This window comes from Dipodomys spectabilis, unplaced genomic scaffold, assembly GCF_019054845.1.
Source record: "Dipodomys spectabilis isolate Male_0828 unplaced genomic scaffold, ASM1905484v1 ptg000075l, whole genome shotgun sequence".
NCBI classification, from domain to species: Eukaryota; Metazoa; Chordata; class Mammalia; order Rodentia; family Heteromyidae; genus Dipodomys; species Dipodomys spectabilis.
In genome coordinates, this window is record NW_024870752.1 from 10,033,326 (window position 1) to 10,045,779 (window position 12,454).

Here is a 12,454-nt window from a genome sequence, read left to right on the forward strand (position 1 = left end):
AGAGAAGGGAAGGGAAGGGAAGGGAAGGGAAGGGAAGGGAAGGGAAGGGAAGGGAAGGGAAGGGAAGGGAAGGGAAGGGAAGGGAAGAAGGGAAGAAGAACAAAGCTAGACTTCATCAAAATGTCCTGAAATGTTTTTCATAAATCTAGGAAAAGTATTACATCTTGATAACTGGCATGAAGTTTTCTGCCTTCTAGAAACAGCAGAGGAAGGACTCCCACACCACCCTGAGTGAAATCACTGTGAAAAAGAACTGGCAACTCAGTCCCTAAGTTCATTACAATAGAATGTTTGATTTCCCATGGCAACCCTAATTGTGACAAGAACAGCTGTCAACAAGAAAATGAGAAGAAACTGTCATTATATTGATTTCATCCACATTTGCTTGTCCTATTTCCACACCATTGCTCAGGAGAGAGTTTTCAAAGAATTCTTCCAGTAGACGTGTTTGTTATTCAAAGGGAAGTCCCTCAAGTTATTTGGCATTATATGTTACACATGAAATACATTTGTCTTGATAACACGAATCCCAAAGAGGTGTTTACTGAATGCCAAATTCAAGTATATGAATGTATCTGGCAAGACCATTTAATCCTAAAATCATCCTATAAAATACCTATTATAATATCTATTTTTAATACAGTTGATTCTCATTATATGCTGTAGTTACATCCAATAAAGTCCAGGCAGACACCAAATGAGCAAATACTGAACCACTGTTTCTACTGGAAATATAGGTTTGGGCTCCCATGAGCCACTGGGTACATTACTACTGACAACCCATCAGTTCATAACATTGTTGTTTGTGTGTGTGTTGGTTTAAGACACTTTTTAAAAGATGCATATACTGATGAACATTTATTTGATGACACTAGTTTAGATTGAAGTATAGGTAAAACTTGTTGGTTTTTTTTTTTTTAGTAGACATATTTATTGCTTCCTATCCTTAAGAACAGTAGACAGTTCTTTAGCCCTATGCTAGGGAACCATTTAAATGGTGAAACAACCAAGGAAAAGAACAAAAATTGTTGGGCCTGGGAAGGTGGCTCAGTGGTAGAGTGCTTGCCTTGCATGCATGAGGCCCTGGGTTCGATTCCTCAGCACCACATAAGCAAAGAAAGAAAAAAGCCAGAAGTGGCGCTGTGGCTCAATTGGTAGAGCGCTAGCCTTGAGCTGAAGAGCTGAGGGACAGCGCCCAGACCCAGAGTTCAGGCCCCACGACTGGACCCCCCCCCCCAAAAAAAAGAACAAAAATTGTGACAGCTGTGGCCATAAACAATCACAAAAGTGTATGTGTTTACAGAATGACAACTGAAATAAGAACAGAGAGCATCACTTGGTTTAGCAGCTGCTAACAGACATGGATGTTGAACCATGCTAATGTTTCTCCCTATGTCTATAAAAGAAGTACTGAGCAATGGTGTGGGGACTACAGATACATTTGGGTGAAATTGGCACATTGACAAATACCAGATTCTAGACCAGATGAGGATTGGCATACATCAATGAGTCAGAGAACATGGAGGTCCCTTGTCCCTGTGTGGGGAAATTCTTTCTGTCTTCTTACTGGTTTGTATGTGTTTCAGTTTCAAAATGAGAGTTTACTGGAGGTCCAATTCCATGAAAAACATGGGAAGGGCTGTATGGCACACATCTGAGTCCTGGTTTTAAGAGGACATTCCAAAGTAATTTCTCTACCTCTCCAGGTATTCCAGGGATGTGGCCAGCCCAAACCAGCTCCTGCTCTTAGATCTGCCCGCTCAGCTCCTGAAAATTTTAACACACGTTTCAGGCCCTATAATCCTGAGGAGAGACCCACAACTGCTGCAGGCACAAGCTTGGACCGGCTGGTGAGTAACTCTCCCATATGAATGAACAGAGAACATACTCTCTGACCCTAGGCGCTCATGCTGCAAAGCCAGGTTAGGGGATTCTAAAGCAGTTGATTGTAGAAGTTATCTCTTTCTTATATCCACTCTGGGTCTTCATTAGAATAGTGGTCAGTAATGGATTTTTTTTTTTAGGTCATGAATTAGATTAGCTAAGAAATCTTATATCAATCCTCTGGTGCAATGGCCACATTTTCAACTTCATAATTCTTCTGAAATAATTTGAAAACTCAGTTACCAGTTCTTGCAGAGATGTAATTACATTAGCACATTTCTTATTCATCTGCTTCATTTCTTTTCTTAAAATGGTTATTTATTCAATGATGAAAGAATGTTACTTTATTATGACTTCTTACATGAGGTTTTCTATTTGAAGGTCTGCCAAGAAACCCTAAATCATTGGGCATTTTCTATATGTGTTTTAAAGGTTGAAAGCCTTAGAAGTAGTCACTCTTTGAGCCGTTTAAATGTGCATCATGCACAGAATGCTATCATCAGAGCAATTTACTTGGAAATTACAACCATAAACATACTAAACACAAATTTTTAAATGTGTTTTAAAAGCCAGATTTGGCATAACAAAATTAAAAGCTCATCATTTCAAAGAAATACTGCCTGATAATATCCTATTCCATTTCTTCAGTTTATAGTACTATAAAGAATTTATATACCTGTAATTGTTAGTGCTGTTTACATTGCTTTGCCAATTATCTTGATGTGAAATTAACAGATAAAAAAACCTGAAGGTGCTAAAGCATTTGAACCATGTCTGATTGTGTCCTATAAACCCAGGTCTTAAGAGTTTCTGGTTATGAAAATACTTTTATTAGTCACTGTTATAAATTACTTTATGATTTCAGTTAATATCCTTCTACAGTCTAAAACTCATAAGATTAAATTGGTTGTGTGTGACCTCCATGTAAGTATACTTCAGCATTTTTCTCTATTAAAAAAAAATCTAATGAACTTACAACATAAAGAGCTGTCCATTAAGTGTCAAAATAAAGGGCAACTGTAGTTGTTAACTGCTGAATTGTGTGATAACTGTGTTACCATTTGTTAGCAAGTAATCCTGCTTTCTGTGAAGGTTTGGGGAAAGGGTATCACATGTAATTGTTTCAACCTATTTTCCTGGCTTATTTCTATAGTCTACCATGAATTCAGGAAAAGTTTAAAATTAGTCATGATTTTTCTTTTAAATAGCCAATTCAATTCTGCCAAACAGCTAGCCTATGGAGTCAAAGAGTGATGTTTTTCTTTCGATTCTTTCATTTGGGTTCTCCTTTACAAATTGCTTTGTGTATCTTGCTAACTAGCTGCACAAATGATGAGTTTAGGTTTGATCCATTTCCCTGCATTTTACTTGGCTCTGAGTCATTAGAAGAGGTTAAGTCTTTCAAGATTTTTACAAAATCTAATTCAAGAACTGTAGTACATGTCAGATGAATAAATTTTACAGACATGATGTGAAAAATAGTGCCTGCAGCTAACAATACTGAATTATACACTTAAAAACCTCTGAAAAGGATATATCTCATTCACCTCAGGTTTGAAAGTCTGATAAATATGAAAATTGGAATTGGAGCATTTTTAAAGAGAAACTTCATTGGTGACCTTAAAGACGCCCTCAAATAACAGGATTTTGAAAGTATTAGCAGATAATCAACTGATTGAATATACCTTCAAAATATGTATGATTATTTTTTTTCTGAAAGTAATTAGTAATAGCTAATCATCAGGTCAGAAGTGAAACCCAAAGACCAGACACAGCCAAACATTATCACAAAACATTCTTTGGTAGCATGTAGTACTACTTCCTTGTCGTTGTGACTTCACAATAAGTAAGAATTGCACTTTGACTCCTTATTTTTATTGCATTACATTCTGATCCCTTCCCCACCTATAAGAAATTAGAAATTTGTAGTTCACAGCCAGTGGACTGAGTCACCAGCTCCTGCCGAGATTAAATAAGTGTCAGGTAGTAGGTAAGCCCACACAAGTTACTTTATTCCTTAGCTCCTAAGAATGAGAAGTGGTTTCCACATCAAAAAGACCTACCCTAAGGTTATTCCTAAGAAACACAAGGTAGGCCCCGAGCTAATATCTCTCACCATTTGAGGCCATTGGTTCCCCCAAGGCTTTTGCCTTTTAAAGGCTGGATGTTCATTGGAACAGAAGAAAGGAGGAGGAGCCTGATGTCAGACTTGATCGTCTTCAAGGAACAAAAAACTAGACCAGCAGATGAGGCTGCTCTCCAATACAGCCCATTTCAACTTGTTTCCAAACAAGGCTCATGTTACCTGCTCCTGTTTTCGTTTTCCCCTGAAAAGATATTTCCTGAATATTTATAGGAAGCATGTGTCCCAGAAAAGAAGGATAACTGGAAAAGAGTTCCCTTCATTTCTTCGCTTAGGTAGAGAAAGCGCTTCAAAGGCCAGCATCAAACGAAATCTCTAACCATCCTACCTCTTCTGGGCCAAAATGAAAGTAACTTAACTAGACGGCTCTCAGAGTGTTACTTCTGAATGCCGCTTAAATCTGTACCTGTGGTGTTAACTTTACCTGTGGTGTTAACTTTGGGATGTGTTGGGATGTGTTCTGATGTCAGTTTTTGGAAAGCTGGATTGTGTGTGTGTGTGTGTGTGTGTGTGTGTGTGTGAGAGAGAGAGAGAGAGAGAGAGAGAGAGAGAGAGAGAGAGAGAGAGAGAGAGAAAGGGAGAGAGAGAGAGAACTGGTAATTATAGAGCTCAATCTCAAGTGTATGTTAAAACTTACACAAAAGAGGCATTACATAAAAATGTATTAGTACTATTATTTAACCTCTTTGTTACATGTACAAGGAAGTTGTAAATTCTTTTATAGCAGTTGGAAATATTTTCATTGTTTCATCAAAAGTTATATAAGCCTAAAACACAGTTGCTATAATCAGCAGGTTTCAAACCTACCACCCTAAAGTATTTCAGTTCTCCAAGAATGAATGAATAGATTTGTATAAATTCAGCTGTTCAGGGAAAGCCAGCTCATGTGAAAATATCATAGCCCCTACTGCCAGCAGCCACCATTTATTGAAGGATACAAATGCCATCTACGAAGGCTGCTGCAAACACTGATCTTCCCATCCAGTGTATTTTTTGTTGCCTGGTCTCACATTAGCAGCTCTCTTGTACCCACTGACTATTCAGGATTTTCAGTTAAATAGGCCACTTTGCACTCACAAAGAGACTGGCTGGTTCTCTTCCCGTTTTCTTAAATTTATCCCCTGTGAATTCTCTTAAATAATCGGATGCAAAGCTATGATTTTTTTGAAGGAAGTTCCAATTCACCAGAAGTTATCGACTGCAAAAATAATTCAGCACAAAGTAGCTTGAGTTTTCAGATCTGAGCGTACAGAGGTGTTTCAAATTATCCACTCTAAAAGGCAATTAGTTGTACAGCTCGGAAAATTAGAGCTCAATGTGCTAGATGGCTCTGGAATGCACTGGGGCAGGGACAGTCTGTTACTTACTCCAGCTCTTTCATTAGAGCAAAAATGTACTCTAACTTGTATTCCTTAGAGGAACACATTTTATAAAGTAAATCCTTTTAAAAAGCCAGACTTGGAAGTTCCTTCATCAAGTGAGTGATGACTTAGCCCAGTAAGTATTCAACCTTGTCTTGTGTATGAGGAGTTCTCAAATACTCATGCAGCCATTCTGAGGGATTGTGGGTAAGAGGAATGCCAACCTATAAAGCTAACCATTGTACCCGTGATGTGTTATTGTGTATAGAATAATCTCTTTTTCTTTTTCCTTTAAATTTGTTTTCCTCTTGCTTCCCAGAGGACTGTGTGGAGGACAATGCAGCACAGTGTAAGCACTGGTCTTATTCTTCTCCCCATCCCATTTGTCTTTGTACAGCCACTCTGGACAGTTCCTCAGAAACTCCCCCTCTGTTCTCCCTTTCCATATTATCTGGAGTGAACTGAATACTGCTCAAGGCCAACTTGTTTAGAAGCTTCCTCTCTGCTTCATGTGTATGGTGAATGGCCATCATGGTATTCTTTCCCAATGGCAGTGTTTTCAATCTAATCTTTGTGTAAGACTTGCTTGTTGAGTCACTGATTTAAATTCCATCCCAATGTTCAGACCCATATGGAATGCATGAAAAACTAGCTCTTCTTTAATAGGATATATGGCCTTTTCTCTTGGGCTGAGCAAATAATTACCTTACTAATAATAAGAACAAATCAACATTGGCTTCTATGCATAAGCAGCTAATTTTTCCATTAACTGGGACACAGAGAATTTAAGAGATTAAGAAATGGTTTGTGGAATATTAATCTCTCTCTTTCTCTCTCTTTTTCTCCCCCTCCCCACGTCCCTTTTATGCTCCCTTCCTACTTGTATTTACTGATTTGTTTTAGAATATTCTTGGAGGTAATTTTTTATTTGACAATGGGTTGCACTTGACTTTTTATGCTAACCATAACTAGGTGTTATCCAGTTTGGTTCTTTCAGTACCATTCCATATGGTAACACTCCTAAATAGGAACTTATACCCTGTATCACATCATGACCCAGGAGACAAAGATGAGGAGCACACCCGCACCCCTTACAGCACTTACGGCATCGTGGACCTCACTACTGAGCGTAACACCATCCCAAATTCCTCACACTACAGATTACGACATTCTCTTGTTTCCAAGAGAAATTGTCCCCTATGTAGTGCTCTGATTCAATTCCTGCTGAGTCTAGAACAGATTAAATGAAGTTCAAGAAAAAAAAAAAAGATTAAAAGGTAAATCTAGAATAGGAACATCCTGAAAGTGACATGAGGGAGGAGCAGAGAAGACAGCCTGGTGTTAAATAAGGAATGGGAAGATAAATGGTTGGACAAGTTAGGATTCTAATTAGTTATGCCAATCAAAGCTATAGCACCAAAGTATGGGTCTGCCCTTCCCATCCTTTCTGGGCAGTCTTTGTTTTTGTTTTCAGCAGACGGACCAGCATTATCTCCTTATTAGGTGTTTACCATGATCCTTATAGCTTTCCTCCAAGAATTTTGGGTCCCTGAATATACTCAAATGAATGCAATCATGCTATCATCTTTGTGTCTATCAGACTTCACTGATTGTCTCCTATACTCTTTATCTAGTCCAAAAGGAAAAACAACAACAACAAAAACAAATGCTAACTGCATTGCTATATCATTTGTAACAAATATATTGGTACTATTACTATATACAGGTTTAAGTACTTGCAAAATATCATCAAAATATGTGCTTTTGAGTTGAGACTGTAGCTCAGTGGTAGAGCACTTACCTAGCATGCACAAGGTCCTGCAGTAAATTCCCAGCAAAATTCCCAGCACTGAAGGAGATGATAGATAAGTAGATAGATAGATAGATAGATAGATAGATAGATAGATAGATAGATACATAGATAGATACATAGATAGATACATAGATACATAGATAGATACATAAATAGATACATAGATATGCACATACATATGCTTTTTATTGATTTGAAAACAATGGACAACTAACATTCTGGCATTATTTTCTGTCTGATGGTTAAGACCAGTTTCAGAGGAATAATAGTGGTCATAAAGATGTTCTTCAAAGACTCTTTTTGGTTGTAAGAATGGGGTAATTGCATTTTCTGTTGCCAGGGCATTTTATTGCCACCTCAAAGGAGTCTGTATCCGGCTAGCTGAACTATTTTGCATTTCAAAAGAATGTCAGACTGTTTTTAAGAAACTGCTTTATTTGCTGGAGCTTCAACCATAGCCTAGGTAAAACTGATCATTTCTACCTTCTCTCCCAACATACACACACACACACACACACACACACACACACACACACACACACACACACTCACCTTCCATCTTTGCTTAGCCTCAATAGGCCAAAGTAAAACCTCCTGAACAAAAGTAAACCAGATTCTCCAGTTTAATTAGTTTTCTAAAGATAAATGGGTCAAAGCCACATTGGCTTTCTGCCTCGACTGGAGCTGAATAAATTAAGCCCTATTCACCCCAGCAAACAAATGGCTACCGCTCAATCCACTTCAGACAGCAAACTGCCCAGTCTTGCCTGAATCTACTTTATCTGTTCACTGCATAAGCCCCATGGAGACACCCCAGTTTCATCTACAACAAACCCTTGGTAAGAACAACAGCCAAACGCAGTGAGCTTTAAAAGCAAGGAGAGAGACAAGAACAACATTGAAACCATCCCACCCAACATAGTCGGTCTCAGTAGCACCAGAGCTTGTGGTCTCAGGGAAGGGGGCCTGTCACTGCCTTCTTTTGTTGCAGGAGACTTGTGGTTGATGAGGCTCAGGCGGGGACTCTCATTAGACACACATATAACGTGATAGCTTATCTCCAGGATTTTTTGCTAATCCCATGAGTCAGAAGGATGCTCAAATCGAGTTCAGGGCTATGCACTGTTGAAAACTTAAGTGAAATCCCTGCTCCTTATATAGATCTTTTAGCTCTGTTCCAACAGACAATGAGACTGCATTTTTGTAAACCTCTTTGGGAAGCTATTCTTCCAGGCATATGGAAGAATGATGAAAATAGAAGGAGCTGTGTTTCATTGCCTTAGGATATATACCATAAGGAAAAAGTAGATAAATCATAGCTTCGGCTGCATAACTTCCTAGGAGATGCTCAAGCCATCTCTGCTTTCGATGCATCCAGAGAATCATACAGATGTCAATCATGAAATCAAAACATGCCACACATTTTGAAGGGGGAGACTTTTTGCACAATTTATAGTTGGTGTAAGGGGTCTGGAATCAGTGGGGGATAATTTCCTAGTCAAACCCTGTTCGACTCCCATGCTAGCCCCTCTTCGGTCCTCATAAAACACCTAAGCAAAAGCTTTTGTGACCTCTGTGTCATAAAAAGTGAAATGTTAGACTTTCAGATCCGAAATCAGACTATTACAGATTCATAGCTCTTTTATAGCATGTCAATATGCTGATTTTCTCCTTCAGACTTTAAAATTTCTTTCAGAATTCCTAGACTTCAGCAAAACCCAAATTGATGCATTCTATGGCTATCAATCAATCAACAAATGTTCTTATTGAGTTCTTCTCTGTTGCATAGCACTTAGTAAAATGAGCTGCCATTTGCAATCTAGATCACAGGGAGGGTCTAGTGTTGGAATTATCAAAGGCCAGGGGTACTGCTTGCAGAAGACATTGGTTTCCAAATCAGTTAGACACACACAGCCTGCTCTCGGGAATAATACCTAGTGTAGAGCTTCACAAACCATTAGCATATAGTAAATAGGAATTTGATTTTGTAATCTAAGATAGACTATGCCAAACAAAATGTAGAAAGAATATTAACCAATGAATAATCATTGACAAAATATGCAAATTGAAACATTAAACATCTGTAGCATCCTTAATGCAGGCTATGTCTGATAGCTCATTTTCTCTCCTTAAGCTCAGAACTTTCTGAGTCTTAAACAAATTAAGTAGAAACTTGGTTGTCAGTTAGAAACTAGTCAGATATAAACACCCATCTGTACCCTCATTCTGCAGTGTAATTGGTGTTTTGCTGAGTTGATTGTAAAAATCTAAAGTGACGAGCCACCCTAGACTACTCAAATCATACCTCTTAAAGTATTTGTTCATATGACACATTACTTGACATAGATAGTTTATCAAATTATTGAACAGCTTTAAAGAACCTTTTTCTTGTCATGGAAAATCAGCAGTCATTTTTCTTCCGAGCTGTCTGAAATATTTGCACCACAACTCCCAAATGTGATGTTCATGCTTATGAGAGACAGAGGTGAAGAAATGGAATACTTCATAAATACCAGTTTTGATATATTTGCTGTATAATCAATCAGCTTTTAACTGACTCTGGGGCCTATAGAATGCATTTTAAAGCACTGGGAATTTGGCTATTCCCATAACATACTTGGACACTCTTTACTACTAGCAATAAACCTCAGGCATAAACATTGTAGAGAAAACCAGGTGGAAAGAAACCCGCTTGAGTGAAAATTGGCTTCTCTTTCTAAGTGTTAAAGGTAGAATGATATCTACAGTACACAATAATTTTATTACCTACGCTAATTCATGGTCATTATCGTCAAAGGCCCTATCGTCATGGTATTTTCTTACACCTGAAAGACGGACAAGGCTATTAAAAAATAAAAAGTCAGGTTTGTAGAAAATGAATGCACTGGCAGCAGGAGCAATTCTGCTCTACTGCTAGTTACCAAACTGATTGTTTTAGAGCTTAGGTCTATATAATACCAGCAGAAGCTTAACTGGGCTCTATTGATCTGAATGAGCCAGACTGAGTCAAGACCACACCTACAAACATCCTTCACAAGGACACACAGTCACACAAGTAAGTGTATCTCGTTTGAGTCCATTACCACTGTGGAATGGTTGTTGGCCTATTCCTCACCATCTCTGTCACCAGTTCTTCTGACCTTGAATGACAGAGCAGCCATCGGTTGGAGCCTCACCTGTCATGGTGAAAAAAGAGAATGTGGGAAAGATGGCTGTAAATGTCTACACCTAGAAAGGGTCCATCACACTGTTTACGTGTCATTGGCCAAAGTGAGTCGTGTGACCAAGGCAGCCAGAGATAAGTGTGCCTGTGTGTCACACAGAGAAAGCATTGAGTCCAGGCAAGATATTTAAACTGAAATTTCAACTACATTACCCTCTCCAACTCTAACACAAACCTGGTATAGCCCCTTAGAACAGCTAACCCACAGTCTAACAAAATAAACACCAGGAAATAGATACTCAGAAAAAGGGGACAGGATCAAAAGGAAGGTGGTAGACAAAGGACGAAAGGAAGGGAGGAAGAGTATTGTCTACACTCTGATGCATCTCCTACAAAAGTAAGAAAATTGAGGGAAGTGGTTGGGTTGGGAGGGATGGGGTGACATTGCTCAAGAGGCACTACTTTGTTGCGTGGCAACTCCTTTATACAACTACTTAAAGATAATTTAAATAAAAAACTGTCAAAACAACAAAGGTTTTTGAAAGAACATGGAGAACCATCCTTCATTCACTCAACATTGAATTCAGCTAACATGAGCCAAGCATCTAGAACATAATCAGAGCTAATCCATCTTGGGTAATAACAGGCAAAATTAGCTATAACTTAAACCATGGCACACTTTAAGAACTGTCATTCAACAAACTGACCTTTCAAATACCTCCGAAAGAACATTAGAAGTCCTTATTACAAAAACAGTGTTTCTATTGCCCTCCAAAACCAGCATTTCCTCCTGAGTCAGAAAGATTTTTTTATCATTTGCTGCTTAATAAGAACTTTGTATTCAATTATAAATCAACTGGAGCAAAGAGATCTCGTGCCAAATCTGAAGATAATGTGTCAAAGAGGTATGCAAAACTTATTATCAATGATTAGTTCCAATTGGAAAATAGAGTGAGGCAAGACTTTTTTTATGAGTAGTATTTTAATGTCTTTCAATATTTCCAGTGAGGCTCCAATCTTTCACATTGTGAGTGCTACTCTCGTATGACTGCATGTCATGTTTGCTTAGGGAAAGCAATTTTTCTACTCTTCTCCTTTCTGGGTCAACCTGGTTGAAGCAAATCAAATTATTCTCCCTTTTTCTCTCTTTCATATATCATCATTTAAGATCACCAAGAGCTTGCGTTCTGGAACCTGCCCTTGTCTCCTTTTACAATATCAGGTTATTTCTAAACAGAATTCATGAAGGGGAATACTTTTTTTTACAGGTTAATCAGGGAAATTGCACTGGCTGACAGCAATGGCTAACTTATCCAGGGCAATGAAAGTCTCAGGAATGGGGGCTGTCATTGACTTCTATATGGAAGTATTTGCCAAATCAGAGAACTTTAATTCCACTGGAAAAAAAATCACAATATGAATTCATAAATTATTTATGTGTAATGAAGCAGGAAACCAATGACTTGTTAAGTTTTATTCTAAGAGATGTTGACCTCAGAAAACTCCCCAAAGCCATCAGCATTCGTTTCCATGAAACGAATGCTGATGCACTTGAAAAGCTCAACATGTCCTTTGCTCATTCTTTGCAGTTCCTTGATGCTAGGGGAAAAAAAGAGGGGGCTGGAACAGCTCTGGGAAGAAAACACAGAGGCAACAAACTGCCTTAATTGATCTCCTCACATAAAATCCAAAGGGCTAGAGGCTGTCTTTAGCGTAAGACATGTGCACATAAAAAAATGTTTCCAGTAGTCAGGAAAAATCAAATGTTTCTTATACAATAGCCTTCAAGGAACAAGAAATATTTTGTTAGGCTTCTTCATCCTCTCTTTTGTCAAAGCTTTCTTGAACAAGTAAAGGCAATTAGAAACTCTTTATAATATTTTCATTTTTAAAAACTTGCTTTTTTTTCCTATGATTTTTGGGGAGTGAGAAGTAAAATGGATGTTGAATAATAATTTTTGAGGAACCTGGCCTGGACTTTGCTCATGATATGACAAGGAATGATCTGGGTATGAGAATATCTTTGTGTATTTCTTGCTATAACTACCTTGCATTCTTGTGTCTGTTATAAGTGAACAGCTCAGGGCTTG

At 38.2% G+C, this 12,454-nt stretch overlaps 1 protein-coding gene across 1 annotated transcript in view; it reads left to right on the plus strand.

The window, feature by feature from the left end:
* Positions 1 to 12,454, plus strand: part of Gpc6 (glypican 6) — a 981,663-nt gene that overhangs the window by 899,472 nt on the left and 69,737 nt on the right. The window contains exon 6 of the mRNA XM_042682659.1: positions 1,707 to 1,850. Within this exon, the coding sequence (XP_042538593.1) occupies positions 1,707 to 1,850 (144 nt within the window). The remainder of the gene's footprint in view (positions 1 to 1,706; positions 1,851 to 12,454) is intronic.